The sequence below is a fragment of the Ascaphus truei genome, chromosome 22, assembly GCF_040206685.1.
Source record: "Ascaphus truei isolate aAscTru1 chromosome 22, aAscTru1.hap1, whole genome shotgun sequence".
NCBI classification, from domain to species: Eukaryota; Metazoa; Chordata; class Amphibia; order Anura; family Ascaphidae; genus Ascaphus; species Ascaphus truei.
Window position 1 is genome coordinate 8,590,970 of NC_134504.1, and position 19,712 is coordinate 8,610,681.

The window sequence follows — 19,712 nt, forward strand, 5'->3', positions numbered from 1 at the left end:
AAAAGGTGAACACAGCAATATAGTACAATTAACAGGCAAGAAGGTAACACTTACTTAGGGTTGGGGGATGGAGAAGTATCAGCTAGCAATTCTCCAGCAATCCGGTGACATTCCAGGTGGAATCAGAAGAATAACTGAAACTGTAGGGTTGACACAGTTTATATACCTGTGTAACCCTATTCTTAACATTGAATACAGACTATTGGTGAACAATTATCTGTATCCAATCCCTAACGTGGAGACACAGATTAACCCATGCCCCCCAGCTAATTACCCCATGTGTACTGGGACTCTATGGGTAGCCCCATAATTAAATCAGGGGCGACGACCAGTTTACCAAATTAAGTATCTGCATTGTTTGTAGGTGTAGACATAACACTTACAAACCACTCCAGTTTGATGATTCTCCGCCCTCAGGTAACAATTAGAGTGGCAGAGTCTGGTCTGTTGATTAGTACTTAGTGTAAACAATCAGGGCAGTTTAACTTTTGATCACAGTGCTTAGGCTCAATCAGCCGGCTGCCCTTCATGACCTATTAGCATAGCAGATGGAGTCTGCATTTTTCAGCGCAGATCCAAAATACCATACATATACACTTTAATATCTACACATATTAATAAGTTCCATTCTGGTGGGCGCAGTGGGTCGAAATTTGCCAGTTCTTAATGCCTACAGTGACTCCACACATTGGCCAAATATTAACTCTCTGCGACCTCCAGAACTGGAGATACAGAAATGCACTTTAAAACATTAAAATACAGGATTATAATGAAACATGGGAACAGGGGAACATACATTTTCCTGACATGACAAGGTGTAAGCCACATTCCTGGACCGCAGTCCAGTTAACCCCTTGCCTCCCTGGTGAGGTCAGGGTGGCCATATGGGGTGCAATCCCTTTAATACCGGGCCAACCCCCTCTCCCTCTACACCTCCCCCTCTTAATGGGTGACCTGTGGCCCACTGGCCCTGACGGGGAGTGGGGCACTGCTGGCACCATTAATGAACTCAGTCTCAGAGGGATAGTCCTGACGTGAAAGTCCATCAGCATTGCTGTTTTCACTACCCTTTTTGTGCTGAATGGTAAATTCAAACTCTTGCAAGGCCAAGCTCCACCTTAGCAACTTGGCATTCTCCCCTGATGCCCTCTGCAGCCAACTTAGGGGGTTGTGGTCTGTGAGGACCGTGAAAGCCCTTCCATACACATAGGGCTGGAGTTTTTTGAGTGCCCACACAATGGCCAAGCACTCTTTCTCAATGGTGGCATAGGCCACTTCTCTGGGGAGTAGTTTTCGGCTGAGGTACACCACAGGGTGCTCTCTACCGTCATCCCCCACTTGGCTCAACACAGCCCCAATGCCATAATCCGAGGCATCAGTCTGTATAAGGAAATGTTTGGTATAGTCCGGGGCAGCCAGTATGGGGGCCCCAGCAAGCGCAGTTTTCAGTGCCTGGAAAGCAGTTTCACAGGCAGGAGTCCAGGTGATAAGCACAGGCAGTTGCTTTTAGTCAAATCAGTCAGGGGTTTGGCCACGGCGCTGTATTGTGGGACAATCTTCCTATAGTACCCTGCGGTGCCCAAAAATGCCATGACCTGTTTCTTGGTTTTTGGAACAGGCCACTGAACTATGGCTTCTACCTTGGCTGGCTCTGGTCTGAGGTGCCCTCCACCCACCCTGTGCTCTAAGTACAGGACCTCTGCCATACACTTAGTGGGTTTCAAGGTAAGCCCAGCCTCCCTGATCCTATCCAGCACCGCAGCTACATGTCCTAAGTGGGATTCCCAGGAATTACTAAAGACAGCAATTTCATCTAAGTAAGCCCTGGCATAGCTCTGCATCCCTTCCAGTAACCTATTGACCAGGCGTTGGAAGGTAGCCGAGGCATTCTTCATCCCAAATGGCATCACCAAAAACTCATAGAGGCCACTTGGAGTGATGAATGCTGACTTCTCTCTAGACTCCAGGGTCAGGGGGATTTGCCAATAGCCTTTGCTCAAATCCATAGTGGTCAGATACCTTGCCCCCGCGAGTTCATCTAGTAACTCATCCATGCGGGGCATGGGATAGGCATCTGACACCGTCCCAGCATTGAGCAAGCAGTAGTCCACACAAAACCGGGTGGTCTTGTCCTTCTTAGGGACTAGAACTACCGGGCTTGCCCAAGGACTCTGGGACGGAGTAATTACCCCTAGGGTCAGCATCTCCTCTATCTCCCTCTCCATACTGGTCTTGACCTCTGCTGACACTCTATAAGCGTGCTTATGCAGAGGCCGCAGGTCACCTGTGAGCACTGGGTGTTTTGTGAGATGTGTGGTCCCTGGCATGTCAGTGAAGAGGGCCCTAAACTTAGCTAGCATGTCCCTGGCTTCTACCTGCTGCCTAGCACTCAACTGTGCCCCTATCTCTACCTGCTCCACAGTGTTTCCCTGTCTAGCCTCCCCTAGGAGATCAGGCAGAGCATTGCTCGCCGGATCCTCCAGCAGTGGGCTACAAATGGCCATCACTGCTCCCATACTCGGTGCTCTGTATTCTTTCAGCATATTGACGTGATATGTCTTATGCCTCTCAGGCTCTACCTGTACAACGTAGTTGTACTCATTCACCTTTCGGATAACCGGGTACGGTCCCGACCAGGCAGCCATCAACTTGTTCTCTCGAGTGGGTTTGAGAACAAGCACCTGCTGTCCTGGGATGAATTCCCTGCTACGGGCATTACGGTCATACCATTGCTTTTGCTTGGTCTGAGCGATCCTGAGATGGTCCTGGGCCACCCCCATGAGCATCTCTAACCGGTCTCGGAGATCTACTACATACTGGATCACTGAAGCATCAGTAGCAGTAGCCTCCCCTTCCCATCCCTCACGGAATAGGTCCAGAGGTCCACGTACCCTGCGGCCATATAGTAGCTCGAAGGGGGAGAAGCATGTAGATTCCTGCGGTACCTCTCGGTAGGCAAACAGCAAGTGCTGTAAATGAATCTCCCAGTCTTTCTCCTCCACCTCAATAAAGGTCCGAAGCATCTGCTTCAGGGTACCGTTAAAGCTCTCTCACATAATCCGTTTGTCTGGGGATGGTAAGGGGTAGTGCGCCGGTGCTGTAGACCGCATGCATCCCAGAGACAATGTAACAGTTCACTCATGAACTGCGACCCCTGATCGGTTAGGATCTCACCAGGGAAACCTACCCTAGAAAAAATGTTCAGCAAAGCTGCTGCCGCTGTCTTGGCATCTATGGTGCCAAGCGCTACCGCCTCAGGGTACCGGGTGGCACAATCCACCACCGTGAGGATGTAGCGCTTCCCTGACCTGCTTGGAATCATAAGGGGTCCAACAAGATCCATCGCTACTTTCTGGAAGGGTTCCCCTATTATCGGTAGGGGTTTCAGGGGTGCCTTCACATGGTCGCCCGCCTTACCCACTCGCTGGCAGGCATCACAAGAGCGGCAGAAATTGCTCACATCTCGAGATGCCCCCGGCCAGTAGTAACGCTGTAATAACTGGGCTCACGTTCTGTTGACCCCCTGATGTCCCGCTAACGGAATAGAGTGAGCTACCCGTAACAGTTGCTGTCGGTACCCCTGGGGCACTACTAGCTGTCGCTTACCGGTCAATCTCTCCTCTATCCCTGGGTTCCCTTCTTCTCTATACAGGAGTCCCTTATACCATAGGCAGTGCTCAGTGCCTTCCCCTGCCTGAGATTCGGACGCCCGAAGTCTCACGCCGGCCAGGGTAGGGTCTGTCTTCACTGCCTCCCTAAACTGGGCTCCTAATTCTGGCCACCCCCCAGTCATGTCATTGTCCGGAGAAGTGGGGAAGGGTGAGGGGAAACAGTAAGTCAGTCTGTGGTTGCAACTGATCCTGGCTTACCTCCCCGGGCTCCTCTGCGCCCTCCGCTAACGTTGGTTCCAAAGGCTGGGGGACTGGCGCTGCCGCCATTGCCGCTGTCTGGCTTCGGGTAACCGCCGCCACTGCAGCGGGTTTGGGCACTCGGTCGTAGGTGCAGGTCATCGGACCCAGATCGTTGCCAAGAAGAACGTCGGTATCCAAACCGGGTAAAAACCCCACCTCCCGCACACCCTGACCCTCCCCCCAATCCAAAAAGATTCTGGCCACTTGCATGAAACGTGGCTCTCCATCAGCCACAGTGATCTGTATCCCAGGGCCTGGGAGCAATTCCTCTGGCCGGACCATATCAGGTCGGACCAGGGTCACTGCAGCTCCTGAATCCAGCAAGCCGACTGCTTGCCGGTCACTGACTGTGACCGGGGTGAGATGTCTGCTCTGTCCGTCCGTCTGCTGCAGGTCCACGCTGAGATGTCCTCCGCTCCTGGCTGTAGGCACTGATGAAACCGGGACAGGTGTTGCATGGGACGTCTCGCTGGGAGTTGGTTCCATGACCAGTCCGGAGTCTGTGGTGGAAGCCACCCGCACGCGGGCTACCGGCTTCACAGCTGGGGTGCGTTGCCCCTGATGGGGTCCGCCGGAACGCAGGGGTTCCGGGAAATCTGGTCTGATGTGACCAGGGCGGTTGCAGTTGTAGCACCGGCGCTCGTGCCGGGGCTCCCCCGCCTTCGGTGGACTGATGCCCGCAGGCGGCCTCTGAGTCCATGGGGGGGTATTAACAGACTTTCTGGCCGGTGCCGCCGCCGCTTTGGCTACTGCTTTGGGGGTCAGCATGGCTCGGCTGGCCACATAGTCATCTGCAAGCCTCGCCGCCTCCTGGTAAGCTTTGGGTTCCTAGGCGTACAACCAAGCCCTCACCGCCGGCGGGCACTGCTGCATGAGCTGCTTCTGAAAGATGAGGTCCAGCAGGCGTTGGTAAGTCCATGCCTCATAGCCCTCCACCCAGCGTATCCCGTACAAAGCCATACGGGTCACGTAGGTAACATAGGACTCCTGGGGCTGCCTCTCTTCCTGCCGGAATTTACCCCGGTAGGCTTCAGGGGTAAAACCATACTGAAACAATAGCAGTTCTTTCAGGTGGTCATAGTCATCAGCATACTCATCTGGAAGCGCCATCATCGTCTGCTTAGCCAAGCCGGACAGTAAGGGGTCAAAACGTGCAACCCTGTGCTGGGGAAGCACTTTGTACCGCCAACACTGTGTCTCAAAGTTCTTTAGAAAACTGTCAATCTGATCAGTACCTTCCACGAACTTGGTGAGACTGTGCTGATCCAGTTTAAGTTCATCTTGGTTGGGTTGGAAAGGGGGGCAATAAGCGGGTCTGTTCACTGCCATAGTGATAAACTGCAGCCGCTCCTCCGGTGTCCCTCTATCTCCCCACGCAGTAATCAGTGCCAACATTTCAGGGGTGAACGGACTGGTAGCCGCAGCAACCAGTACCCCTCCTGTTGAACTGCTCCCGGGAGGTGCCCTCGTTCCCTCCCCGAGATTCCGCCGCCCCGGCACTGGGTTCCTTCCCTGATCTCCGGGTGGCTGTACAAGGGCAAGCTGAGCCGTATCCTGAGGCTCTGCAAGCCGGGCTTCATAGTCACTGATTGCGTCAACCATGTCTGCGACCTCCTGGTTCTTATAGGGCAGTCCATATTCACGGCACTTGTCCTTCAGCTGAGCTCGGGTCCTCATGTTGGATGAGCCTTCAGCCTTGCTCATGGTTCACGGTCGCAGGCAGAGTCTGGTCTGTTGATTAGTACGTAGTGTAAACAATCAGGGCAGTTTAACTTTTGATCACAGTGCTTAGGCTCAATCAGCCGGCTGCCCTTCATGACCTATTAGCATAGCAGATCCAGAATACCATACATATACACTTTAATATCTACACATATTAATAAGTTCCATTCTGGTGGGCTCAGTGGGTCGAAATTTGCCAGTTCTGAATGCCTACAGTGACTCCACACATTGGCCAAATATCAACTCTCTGCGACCTCCACAACTGGAGATACAGAAATGCACTTTAAAACATTAAAATACAGGATTATAATGAAACATGGGAACAGGGGAACATACATTTTCCTGACATGACAAGGTGTAAGCCACATTCCTGGACCGCAGTCCAGTTAACCCCTTGCCTCCCTGGTGAAGTCAGGGGGTGGCCATATGGCGTGCAACCCCTTTAATACCGGGCCAACCCCCTCTCCCTCTACAGTAAGCAAGTAGCTCTTATGATTAAATCTTTTCCCGCACTCTGTACATATGAAAGTTTCTCCCGTTTGAATCCGCTGGTGGCATATAAGGCTCAACTTATTAGTAAATCGTTTGCCACACACTGTACATGTGGAAGATTTCTTCCCTGTATCAATATACTGGAGTGTGAAAGAAAAATAATATATTTCAGCCCTATATGTATACCCTGCAGTGTCAGGAGGTCACACGTTGCACGTAATTGTTTCCCACACTCTGAACTGGGTTGGGCGATAGCAAAAAAACTTCCCACGATAATGATATTAAGTAATTTATCGTGATGAATACCCAATAGAAAACAACAAAATTAAGTCATCAAAAACTGTCCTATGTCATTTATTATGAAATATATTTCATATAAAAATGCATTTCATTCTTAACAAATGTAAAAAAGCAAATACTGTACATTTGAGTATACTGTACTGTATTTTAATTTTATGAATTAAATATTTTTGAACGTCAATTGTTTTACAATAAATTAACTAAAACCCCACTAAGGACCCTTTTTCTACACCAAGCATTAGACATTTATGGGGCATGAGGGTTGTGTGGGTTAATGTGCTTTTGAAGGTGGGGGTGGAGGGGCTGAGAGTCAAGGGTTTGTGTCATAGAGGATTCCTTGAAGCTGCAGCATGTGAAAGTCATGGAGCTTCCAGACGTGCCCCAATTCCTCTTGACCTTGGCCAGATCTGCCCTCTCCTCTCTGCCAGACCTTCCTCTAGTCTTATAGATTTATCTTTGCAAATAGACCAATGGCTATACGACGAGCTGAACACAGATGGACTAGCGGAACCCCCTCAAGAACATTCTCAGGTACATACTGTACCTCAATTTTTCCAAGGAAGAGATCCCGCAACCCATGCAGATCAGGTCCCAGATCCCTGTACCACCCTTCCTCTCTTTGGCAGACCCGCTCCCTCCTCTCTCTGCAAGACCCACTTTCACTCCTCTCTCTGCAAGATCCACCCCCTCCTCTCTCTTTGCCAGACCCTCCCCCTTCTCTCTACCTGGCAGACATGCCCCCTCCTCTCTGCCAGACCCACCCCCTCCTCTCTCTGCCACATCCGCTTTCACTCCTCTCTCTATCAGGAATCACAGGGAAAAACATGGGCAGAGTCGGTTAGTACTTGGGGTCTCGATGATATCCGGAACCAGGAATCCGGATCCAAAGAATAGTCAGGCAGGCCAAGAATCCAGAGAGGTAGCCGGCAGGTGGAGTGGTCAGGCAATCTAGCGTCGGGTGAGGGCAGGCGTCAGGCAAGCAAGGGTGAGTATCAGAGTTTGAGAATAGCTAAAACTGAAGCCGGAAACACTACAGCTCAGAGGTAAGAAACAACACAGCATTACCCCAGGTAGCAAAGTCGTTGTGAAGCTCAGGTGAAAGGAACAGCCTTCTTATAGGCCGTGGGAAAACCAGGTGCTGATATAAGCATAGCAGTCCGCCAAGGGTCTGCACAGAGTGATGCAGTACCAGTGCGTGGATCCTTGTACTCTCCCTGGCAGACCCTCCCCCACTCCTCTCTTGGAATTTAGTCAGAGAGGAGAGCAAGGGGTTAAGAGGCATGTGGAAGGAGAGGAAGGCGTAAAAATGAATGGGGGAGGTGTGAAGAGGGAGGGGTGAGATTGTCTTCCTTGAAGCTGCAGCATGTAAAAGTTTTGGAGTTTCTACTCATCCTGTCCTCTCTCACTCTGACAGACCTGACCCCACTAATCTCTCTCTGCCAGACCCGCCCCTACTCTTCACTTTCTCTCTGCCAGGCCTGCCACCTCCTCTCTCCTCAGACAGCAGATAGGAATACCATGGTAAAAAATAAGGGCGTCATGGACAGCACTTGTCCAACACGTGCAAAGTTCAATTATAGACCAAAGACAGTACTTATTACATTTTAGATTTAAAATACAAAAGCACTACAGTGCCTAGTTACAGAAGAGAATGTAAGGCTGCGCATATAGTGCCGGCGATGTCGCCCGACAACAAATGTATTGCCGCCGTTGCATGCGCTTATAGTAAGCGCAACGAGACTGAAAATTTGGAAGCCGGTCAAATTTGATTTTTCAGAAGCTGTCGCCACATGAGACAGCGTCTGAACCAATCAATGTCCTGGTCGCCCCCCGCGACATCTCCGCAAAGCGAATTACAACTTTTGCTAGCGGCGACGGGTGACGTCACCCGTCCCGTCGCGTGCACTATAAGCGCGGCCTTACAAGAAACACAGTATAATATAGGCAGACAGTTTAATAAAATAAACAGGATCAAAACAGACAATCTAAATATGTTGCCACATAACAATATCAGATTGCTCCAAGAGATAATGGAAATATGAACATGACAATTCACGTCTTGTTTGCATAACACTCTTCTGTTGGATTTTAAATTCTTATCATAAAAAACCCTGCATCGAAAACTGAATAAGCCCACCTTCTGGGGCATGTCCTTAACTCACCCCCATCCTTCTCCAATTATATTTTTAAGGCTTGGGGAGAGAAAATTGTTTTTTTTTTTTTTGTTAATTAAAAACTGTATAAAAAGTACCACATACATTTCTATTACCCCTATGGTGGTGCCACTTTCACCGTTACATTTGTATAATTAAAATACACGTGCGGACACCCATCTTGATAGGGGTAACTTTAATTGTTGAAGGTGAAATACGTATCCGAAATATAACATAGATCAACCTGTTATATTTAATCCTTCTGATCGCAAATGTTACAAATATACATTTGTTATTCTTATGAATCATGTCAGATCCAAGTTATCTTTTATTTTTAGTAAAGACCATAAACTGAATGGTGACACTTTTGTCACCTTTCTCTGCTACTCACAGGGACGATTTCAAGAACACGTGGTCCCCTTTGAAGACAACAATGAGGGCCTCTTGTGGGTCTTGGTACTGTGACCAGACCTCCATAATATAAAATGTTTTATTGGGCTATCAATGACAACCCCAGGTAAAACTCTGGTGGTGCTCTGGCAGCGCCCAGCACCTAGCCAGCTAGGATTTCCCCATAACGATCTGTTGTTGTGAGTTTAACATTGTTTGGTGCAGCCTGTTTCTCCTATTGGCTCCAGACAAAATATACTGTATTTAAATCCTTTGTCCTGTCTAGTCCTTCCAATCCTAGTGCACTTGTCTGGTCTTCCACGACAATAATAATGACAGTATCAAGTTATCTGCCTTTTTTATTACTGTGATATTGCTATGCTACCTGTAGATTGCCCAACCCTACTCTGAACAAATGGTTTCTCCCCTGTATGAAGTCTGTGGTGTTTGAGGAGGTGGATCTTCTGTGAAAAGCTTTTCCAACATTCTGTACATGTGAAAGGTTTCTCCCCTGTATGAATCCTCTGATGTTGAAGGAGGCCTCTCTTTAAACTGAATTGTTTCTCACACACAGTACAGGTGAAAGGTTTCTCTCCTGTATGAATCCTTTGGTGTGTAAGGAGGCTGCTCACTTGTGAAAAGTTTTTTCCACACTCTGCACATTTGAAAGGTTTCTCTCCTGTATGAATCATCTGATGTTGGAGGAGGCCACTCTTTAGACTGAATTGTTTCTCACACTCTGTACATGTGAAAGGTTGCTCCCCTGTATGAATCCGCTGGTGTGCGAGGAAGCTGCTCATCTGTGAAAAGCTTTTTCCACACACTGTACATTTGAAAGGTTTCTCCCCTGTATGAATCCGCTGGTGTTGGAGGAGGCTCGTCTTTAAGCTAAATTGTTTCTCACACTCTGTACATGTAAAAGGTTTCTCCTCTGTATGAATCCTCTGGTGTTGAAGGAGTTTGCTCTTTTCACCATATTGTTTCCCACACTCCGTACATGTGAAAGATGTCTCCCCTGTGTGAATCCTCTGGTGTTTGAGGAAGCTGCTATTCCGTGAAAAGCTTTTTCCACACACTGTACATTTGAAAGGTTTCTCCCCTGTATGAATCCGCTGGTGTTGGAGGAGGCTCGTCTTTAAGCTAAATTGTTTCTCACACTCTGTACATGTAAAAGGTTTCTCCCCTGTATGAATCCTCTGGTGTTGAAGGAGTTTGCTCTTTTCACCATATTGTTTCCCACACTCCGTACATTTGAAAGGTTTCTCCCCTGTATGAATCCGCTGGTGTTGGAGGAGGCTCGTCTTTAAGCTAAATTGTTTCCCACACTCCGTACATGTGAAAGGTTTCTCCCCTGTGTGAATCCTCTGGTGTTTGAGGAAGCTGCTCTTCTGTGAAAATCCTTTTCCACACACTGCACATGTGAAAGGTTTCTCACCTGTATGAATCCTCTGGTGTGTGAAGAGGCTGCTCTTCTGTGAAAAGCTTTTTCCACACACTGCACATGTGAAAGGTTTCTCCCCTGAGTGAATCCTCTGGTGTGTGAGGAGGCTGCTATTCCGTGAAAAACTTTTTCCACACACTGCACATGTGAAAGGATTCTCTCCTATATGAATCCTCTGGTGTGTGAGCAGATACTTCTTCTGTGAAAAGCTTTCCCCACACTCTGTACATGTGAAAGGTTTCTCCCCTCTATGAATATTCTGGTGTGTGAGGAGGCTGCTCTTAGTGCTTACCTGCTTCCTATACGCTGTGCAATTAACATTTTTCTCCACTCTGTGAATTCTCTGGTGTGAAACAAATTTTCTCTTCAGTGAAAAACTTTTCCCACAGTCTGTACAGGTAAAGGGTTGCTTGCTAGTGTTGACACAAAGGTGTGTGAGCAAGTCCCTATCCAGTGAGAAGCTTTTCCCACACTTACACACAAAAAGCTGAGCACTGCTGCTCATTCTTGAATCTCTCTCGTATCTTTTGCTTGACCCATACTTGGAGTCAGTCTGTGCTGTGAGCTGTACAAGGCATGTAAATTCACCTTCATGTGGCACTGGTTCCTTGCACGTGTCCAACATGTGGCAGGAATCATTGGTTTTTGGAACTGCTGAGCTGCTGGGAGTCAACCAGCTTCTGGACATATCAGAGCTCCAGTTCTGCTCCTCATTCAGGCAGTTCTCTAACAGAAGAAAACAAAAAAGACAGAGCTCAAATGTTTTTTCATCTGGAATGCAAATTACGAATAAAAAATACTTTGCAGAATTTACTTTACCACTACTTAGCAAAATGTACTTTCTAATCTATATCCATAGTGGTAGCATTATTTCCCCTGGATATACAGTGGCTCCCAATGACTTTGGTGCTGGTCCCCAAAGACCGGCAATTTGTTTCTAGCAGTTCACACAGTTAATTAATTTTGATACATATATAATTGTATTTATTACTGTATTTATTATCCAAGTATAATATATATTATACCGCTGCTCTATGACAGAGGGACGAACGAGCCAAAGAAGGTAGGCTTAAGAGTTAAGAAGAGGTGTAGAATATGAGGAGGATACAGAGGGGGGATGCCTCCACAAATGGAATTCACCATCTTGAAATGGTCAGCAAATTCCCGAGGTAAAATGGAGGAAGAAAAGTAGTTAACAGATGGTGGTTTGAGTAGACAGTCAAATACAGAGAGGAGGCAGCGTGGGCTAGACTTGTGAGTGTTCATTAGTGAAGAAAAGTAGCTTTGTTTAGCCTGGTAGTTGGAAGAGTTGAAACCAGATAGATTACATTTGCAGTGCAGGATGTCAGAGAGAGTATGAGATTTCCTCTAGGGGCACTGTAGGAGGGCATGTGCAGAGGTACACAATGGAGACTGTTATAAGGTGAAATTATAATAAGGCTTTATTGTGCCTGTCGCTTTAAACAGCAAAAAAATCAACATAAGCGAAATAGTGAGCCAACCAAAAACCCCTATCTCTGCTTTGGAGACTATCTACACATGTAGCTCAGCCCTCTCTGACTGGGTTGGTTAGCTAGGCTCTTTACGAGCCCCAAATCATGGAGACATTTATCAATACACAGACTTAGATAATAGTCTTATACGAAAAAGTCTTATCTGTTAGCTGGGCTGCTGTAGGGGAAGTTTCTCTGCTCTCCTGGAAGCGCACCCTTCTGTGCACAGAAAATGTCAGGCTCCAAGTTTAGAATCTTGTCCCCTTTGTCTTGTGGTCAGCTTGTCGCTCAAGATATCTGTCCTTCCTTGTTTCAGCCCCATTGTGGACTAATGAATCTCTGCTCTGTCTCCAAAGTTCAGCTCAGGTGTGAGCTAAGGAGTCTCACTTCCTGTCTCAAAAGACAGGCTTTTCTAAGCAATCAGGCAGGTGGTGTTAGTTAATTGCCTACCAACAGTTAACCACCACACTGCTGGATTAGAGGCACATTTGTGAACAGGGATAAGTCCCCTGTTACAGGCACTCAGAGGAGCGACTGCAGGAGCGAAGAATGCGTGTATGGCAGTGTAGTCAAGGTCTTGGGTTAGAAGGGTGAGTGGCAGAGAAGTGGGGCATGTAGCGCATGAGGGGAAGATTGGGCAGAATTGCAGTTCATGACGAGGTTGTCGGGTCAGTAGAGTAGCAGAGAGAGGAGAGGGAGGACAGCAAAGTGGAGTTAAGACGTTAGCTTAATGAAACGCTGGTCTCTGCAGAACTATAGGGTAAATGGGGGTGAAGAAAAGGAGAATTGAGAGAGAGTAAATGAGATGAAGTGATGGTCAGAGAGAGGAAAGGGGAGAAGAGAGAAATTAAGTGAGAACCTTCTGCATTATCTTCGCAGTTCGCGTCTGAGAGCACAGACAGAATACACTGGTCAAACAGTGGAAGGAGCCCTTGAAAAACTGTTCTGTTTTTCCAAATGCATTTCCAACCTTTATAATCGTGTGAGACATATTGCTCCTGTAACTCTGCTGCATGGAGCTTGTTCCAGAATAAATCAGCAGGCCTAGGGGCTTCCTATGAGAGGCAATTAACCCTGAATATTCCCTAAAGGTGACCATACTACTTGTAACAAGATAACCTTTGATTACCCCAAAGAATGTTATGGAACTCACCATCGACAGTAAATGAAACAATTTCACTATTTATTGTGGTTAGATGAGCCTCAGTGTTTGGTTCTTCTTTCTCAGACTTAATCTCTAACGTCTCTGGTACAATCACTGGGAAACCTGCCAACAAGAAAAAGAAAATCCATCATGTAAAGCTGGGAGTGGGAACTCTCCTTGTGATATCACTATACAGAAATACTGTATACTGATTCCTAAGGGGAGGGGGTAGGTAACTGGTTGTACTTTATTATTAACCCAGGGTGACGAGTGTTTTTACCCGAGTTCTGAAAACATGCTGGAGTTTATGGTGCTACCAATGTTCAAACCTCAATGATAACAATATTCTCAATATAACCTTAGACAAATCATGTATTTGTTTGTTACTAAAACTTATAATTGTATCCATGCTTTAATGTTATTCTCCTCAATATTGTAGACATTTCAGTCCATTTTTAAAACAAATTGAATAGAAGACCAATGAGAATACAAGGTTACTTACCCCCAACAGGAAATGAATCTATTTCACTCCTTATTGAGGTCACATGATCCTCAGCGTTTGGTTCTTCTTTCTCTGACTTAAGCTCTAATCGCTCCGGTACAACCGTTGGAAAACCTGGCAATAAGAAAAGGAAAACCCTCTGACCCCTCTCACTGCTTGGCTGCTATGGAGGAAACCTGATGGTGACTGATCTTTACTGCATTTGCATGTTGTAATCTCTTTGCTCACACATGCTGTGTACCAGTGTAGTGCAAGCAGAAAGTTTCCAGTTTGCGAACCCCATCAGGACTGTATAAAGTAATTTACATCTTACTTTGGGGTATTCTGCTTTATATGTTTTGCCAAAATTGGCAACTGGAAGAGTTAACCGATGAGTGCTTTACATTTTATGCTGCTTCAATTTTATGAGAATTTCCCCCAGTGCTAGCTAGTTAGCTTAATGAAACGCTGGTCTCTGCAGAACTGAGGGGTAAATGGAGGTGAAGAAAAGGAGAATTGAAAGAGAGTAAATGGGCTGAAGTGATTGTCAGAGAGAGGAAATGGGAGAATAGAGAAATTAAGAGAAGTTTCTGCATTATCTTTGCATTTAGCGTCTGAGAGCACAGGCAGAATACAAAGGTCAAACAGTGGAAGGAGCCCTTGAAAAATTATTCTGTTTTTCCCGATGTGATCCATTGATGGTCAGAGACCCAAAACTCTGCATTTCCAACCTTTATACGCGTTTCAGAGAGACATATTGCTCCAGTAACTCTGCTGCATGGGGTTTGTTACAGAATAATCAGCAGGCCTAGGGGCTTCCTGAGGCAATTAACCCTGAATATTCCCTAAAGGTTACCATACTACTTGTAACAAGGTAACACATTTGTCTACACAAAATGATGCTATAGTACTAATCATTGTCAGCAAATGTAACAATTTCTCTCTGTATTCTGGTTAGATGAGCCTCAGTGTTTGGTTCTTCTCTCTCAGACTTAATCTCTAACGTCTCTGGTACAATCACGGTAAAACCTGCCAACAAGAAAAGGAAAATCCATCATGTAAAGCTGGGAGTGGGAACTCTTCCTGTGATATCACTATACAGAAATACTGTATACTGATTCCTAAGTGGGAGGGGATAGGTAACTGATTGTACTTTATTATTAACCCTGAGTGCTGAAAACATGTTGGAGTTTATGGTGCTACCAATGTTCAAACCTCAATAACAATAATAATATTCTCAATATAACCTTAGACAAATCATGTGTTTGTTTGTTTTTCACTAGACATGTAGCTTATAATTGTATCCATGCTTTAATGTTATTTTCCTTAATATTGAAGACATTACAGCCTATTTAAAAAAAAAAATGAATAAAGTGAGGATACAAGGTTACTTACCAGCAACAGGAAATGAATCTATTTCTCTCTTTATTGAGGTCACATGATCCTCAGCGTTTGGTTCTTCTTTCTCCGACGTAATCTTTAACTTCTTCAGTACAACCACTGGAAAACCTGGCAATAAGAAAAGGAAAACCCATCATGTAAAGCTGGAATTTGGGGCTCTTCTTGTGATTTCACCTTCTCTGATATTGGTATAATATAATACCCATTGTAACTAAATGTTTTACTAGCCCTTCTGGCAAAAACTGACAAATATAGTTGAAGACATATTACATTTTACCGGCTGGTAGATCTATAAAAACATAAGATTAATTTGTGTGTTTGACTCATATTAGCTATGGCACACCTGTGAGCACGTGACCTGTATATGGGACAATGGTTAATACACACAGCTATCTAGCCAATTCACTTTTCTCCATGCATGGTCCCTCAAAAAAACATATCTCTCCCTCAATCCGTCCCAATATACCATGAACAGCACACTTGTGAGCACGTGACATATGTAAACAACACAGGAAACTTGTCCCTGTTGAATGCACTTACTGTGATGTGTAATGGTATTAATCTTTAAAACTTTAATTGGTGATAAAATAAAAATTATTAGTAGGATTGGTGTTGGCGAATCCAAGGCCAATCCACAGAGATCAACTATAAACATAAAATTAAAACTATTTAGCAGATAATCAAATGCTGCCCCTACAGTGTATGATGGGATATACTGGAGAAAAATCTCCTGCGTGGTTGGAAAAACAGACTTGGTAGCAAATACCTCAAATGAGAGAGTCTGCAACTCCCCTTTGTACAAAATACTAAAACTCCAGGTCAGACTTGGAGCACTAAACCTCATAAGGAGAGACAAACAGATGGGTGCAAATAACTAAAATACGGCATTAAAAATATATGTAAAGCATGCGCATAGCCAGAATAGTGGCGACTATGTGGTCAGGAGTGGTAAATTGATAGCTGGTATAGTGCTTGTGTAGTAATCAGTCTGTGGCCACTGCAGGTAATACAAGATGGTTAAATTGTCAGAATATAAGCTCCCTATGGATGATCATTAGATGTATCTAAATACATGGGCAGCCATAACTCCATGAGGCAAGTATAAGACAGTGTTTATGATACTACTTTGTAGTATAGACCTACTGTTCAGGTACATATACACATAGGGAGTGAGAACACACCCTTCTGACGCCTGCAGTAGACAAAGTGAATCTACTGCAAAGGTAAACCAGTGTCTGTACTCAATATGCAATGGTTAACAGACACATGGTAATCATTTTAACTGACAGACCAAACGCACATTATCAGCAGACACAGGAACATTGAGGTCAATGCTAGAGAACTGCAAACAATTAACCCCGTCGGGTCACAGGCTAAATCTCTAAAACGCTGCCTAGAGTCACATTTACGCGACACCAAGGATGTCTTGAATAGACTGAATGATATTGTTATTGATGCCGAGACACTATTGATTAGTCGGGATGTCGAGGCATTGTATACATCAATCATACACCAGATTGGTATTGAGGCCGTGGAGTATTTCCTCAAGACTAGAAGCTGCCACTCCACAAACCATAATTGACTTATTTTGGACTTGTTATGGTTCATACGTACCCATAATTTCTTCACTTCCTGTATCCTGACAATGCCAGATACTTCCATGGTTAAAATCTACTTAATAATTAGAATGCAGTATTTTATTTTCTAAATTCCCTTCATTGAGAATACCATAAGATCATGTTTCTGTGCGTGTTCTCAACACAACCCTTTCATCAATCTCTCTACGACAGTTTTAGGACTTAAAAAGAAAACATTGTTCTTTTGAAGTTTAAACTTTGCCTCAATCTATACAAAAGACTTAATAACGGTTTCCATAATACTTAGACACACGCCACCTTCACTGTTACATCTGTGTACTTCCTATACTCACATAATTTCTATTTTTGAAAAACATCAGATTATACTTAGAAAATAGACAAAAAAGAAGAAAGAAGTGCGCTCAGGACCATGACAATGGTGAAAAGTATTATATATACCAATAAAGTGAATCACAATGTGATAGATAAAGCAATATTAAAAGTGCTGTGTTTAACCAGAAATAAATTAAAACCTGTTACTAGGTGTCAGATGGAGATATGCCGCTGTAATCCGTGGACTGGCTCCACAAACCACACGTGCTAAATGAAAACAAAAAACAAAAAACAGCGCAAAACCTCATAGTGTATTATTAAAATAATTATATATATTGTTGAACAGCAGGTGAGTATCTCACGTACTGTACATCAATTCAAAGATTTGAAAGCATGGCATGTTATGGACATGTTACCAAACTGCTACCGCAACAGCATACGACCATCCGATCGATCGAGGGAGTGGATCCTTCTCTCTCTCATACGATATCGTCTCAGCCAGTGTAGGAAGTCGCGGTCTGCAGGTAAGGTGTTGGCTTCAGTCTAAGAGCGCTCTCTTCCTCGTTGGATGTCAGTTCACTGGCTGAGACGATATCGTGTGAGAGAGAAGGATCCACTCCCTCGATCGATCGGATGGTCGTGTGCTGTTGCGGTAGCAGTTTGGTAACATGTCCATAACATGCCATGCTTTCAAATCTTTGAATTGATGTACGTGAGATACTCACCTGCTGTTCAACAATATATATAATTATTTTAATACTACACTATGAGGTATTGCGCTGTTTTTTTCTTTTTGTTTTCATTATACTTAGGAAAAAACTGTTTTTTGGTATCATTTGAGTCATAATCACAACGGTTACAAATATCTATTTATTATTCTTGCAAAGTGCTGTCAGATCCAGGATATTCATATTTAGCCACGTCCCCTGATACTCTGCAGAATCCCCCAAAGAATGTCTTTCAAGGTAAATTTAAAAGCTTTACGTTTATTACTGTATAGTGTCAGGACAGCCATATCTCAAATCCCCCCATTTACACAACCAGATGTCCTTATCTCTAGATACCATCAATTCTATAAACCTAAGGCCTGATTAGGGGTTTAACAGGCAATAAAAACAATTCTTGTATTTGTATGACAATTTGTAACCAATGTTTATTTCTCGTTGCCAGATTGATCAAAATACTTAATTTCTGCCATATTCATTACTACTTCCATAACTGCAAAATAACCATATATCCCCTCCTTGCAAATTTCAGAGTCCTCAAAATATATACAATACTCACTTAACAAGTGTGGATCCATGCTGGCAGTGGGCAGTGCTCCTCTGTCCATGCTGGTAGTGGGCAATGGGTATAGCAGGACCTGCAGTTCCCCTCTGTGGGTGCAGGCTGGGTATAGCAGGACCTGCAGTTCCCCTCTGTGGGTGCAGGCTGGGTATAGCAGGACCTGCAGTTCCCCTCTATGGGTGCAGGCTGGGTATAGCAGGACCTGCAGTTCCCCTCTGTGGGTGCAGGCTGGGTATAGCAGCAGGACCTGCAGTTCCCCTCTGTGGGTGCAGGCTGGGTATAGCAGGACCTGCAGTTCCCCTCTGTGGGTGCAGGCTGGGTATAGCAGCAGGACCTGCAGTTCCCCTCTGTGGGTGCAGGCTGGGTATAGCAGGACCTGCAGTTCCCCTCTGTGGGTGCAGGCTGGGTATAGCAGCAGGACCTGCAGTTCCCCTCTGTGGGTGCAGGCTGGATATAGCAGGACCTGCAGTTCCCCTCTGTGGGTGCAGGCTGGGTATAGCAGGACCTGCAGTTCCCCTCTGTGGGTGCAGGCTGGGTGCTGGGGAGATGGTCAGATGTTTTCTGAGCTGTAACCGAACCTCCTACTGGATAGGGCAGAGACGATTAACGCAAATAAGAACAGACATAGACCCTCTCAGGTTGGGGTCTTGCTGAAGACACCTTCTTCCTTCCTGCCCCCTGTCTGTGTCACACACAGTAAGGGGTTAAACCAACATCAGTAACATGTCTCTGGTTATATCAGTCACAGACACGTTACATTCCTGACAGGACTTTCTGTGCAGAACTCATTTCCTCCCCCTCCCTGCCGACTACATCCAGGTCACAGCCCTGTGTCCTACTGCGCATGCTCACACGCAGGGGATCATGGGAGTTGTAGTTTTTATAGACTTCAGTACAGATTAAGTGTCACATACAGTGTAGATCAGAAACATTTCCCAGAGACTGTGCTAGGGAAAGAGTTACTGCTGCACATTTAAGTATAGCCTGGGTCCCCCTGGCGCCCTTACCTTTCCATAGGCAGCGGAGGCTAGGGAGGGTGGGGGATGCGCAGTAGAAAGCTCAAGCCCGTCCTGCCCCAGCCCTGTCTGTCCTGCCCCAGCCTTGCCTGTCCTGCCCCAGCCTTGCCTGTCCTGCCCCAGCCCTGCCTGTGCTGCCCCAGCCCTGCCTGTCCTGCCCCAGCCCTGTCTGTCCTGCCCCAGCCCTGCCAGTGCTGCCCCAGCCTTGCCTGTCCTGCCTCAGCCCTGCCTGTCCTGCCCCAGCCTTGCCTGTCCTGCCCCAGCCCTGCCTGTCGTGCCCCAGCCCTGCCAGTGCTGCCCCAGCCCTGCCTGTGAGAGACACAGAGAGAACAGGTGTGTGTATAAATGTGCAGTATTTTAGTGTTATTACAGCCTCAGGGGTTATATTATATCCAGGTTACCTCCTTCTTATCAGCATTGGCCAACAGGGAGGAACTGAAGCAGCTTTACTGCGATATATTAAGGACCAAGAGGAGTATACACATCCACATGCAGAAGTAACTCTCTCTCCCTAGCACAGTCTCTGGGAAATGTTACTGATCTACACTGTGACACTTAAACTGTACTGAAG

At 46.0% G+C, this 19,712-nt stretch overlaps 1 protein-coding gene across 1 annotated transcript in view; it reads right to left on the reverse strand.

The window, feature by feature from the left end:
- Positions 1-19,279, reverse strand: part of LOC142472587 (uncharacterized) — a 56,581-nt gene extending 37,302 nt beyond the window's left edge. The window contains exons 1-6 of the mRNA XM_075579656.1: positions 18,123-19,279; positions 14,923-15,036; positions 13,549-13,662; positions 13,056-13,169; positions 9,334-11,135; positions 6,107-6,265 (exon numbers count right to left, since the gene is read on the reverse strand). Coding sequence (XP_075435771.1) covers positions 6,107-6,265; positions 9,334-11,135; positions 13,056-13,169; positions 13,549-13,662; positions 14,923-15,036; positions 18,123-18,171 — 2,352 coding nt within the window. The 5' untranslated portion in view covers positions 18,172-19,279. The remainder of the gene's footprint in view (positions 1-6,106; positions 6,266-9,333; positions 11,136-13,055; positions 13,170-13,548; positions 13,663-14,922; positions 15,037-18,122) is intronic.
- Between the last annotated feature and the right edge of the window lie 433 nt (positions 19,280-19,712).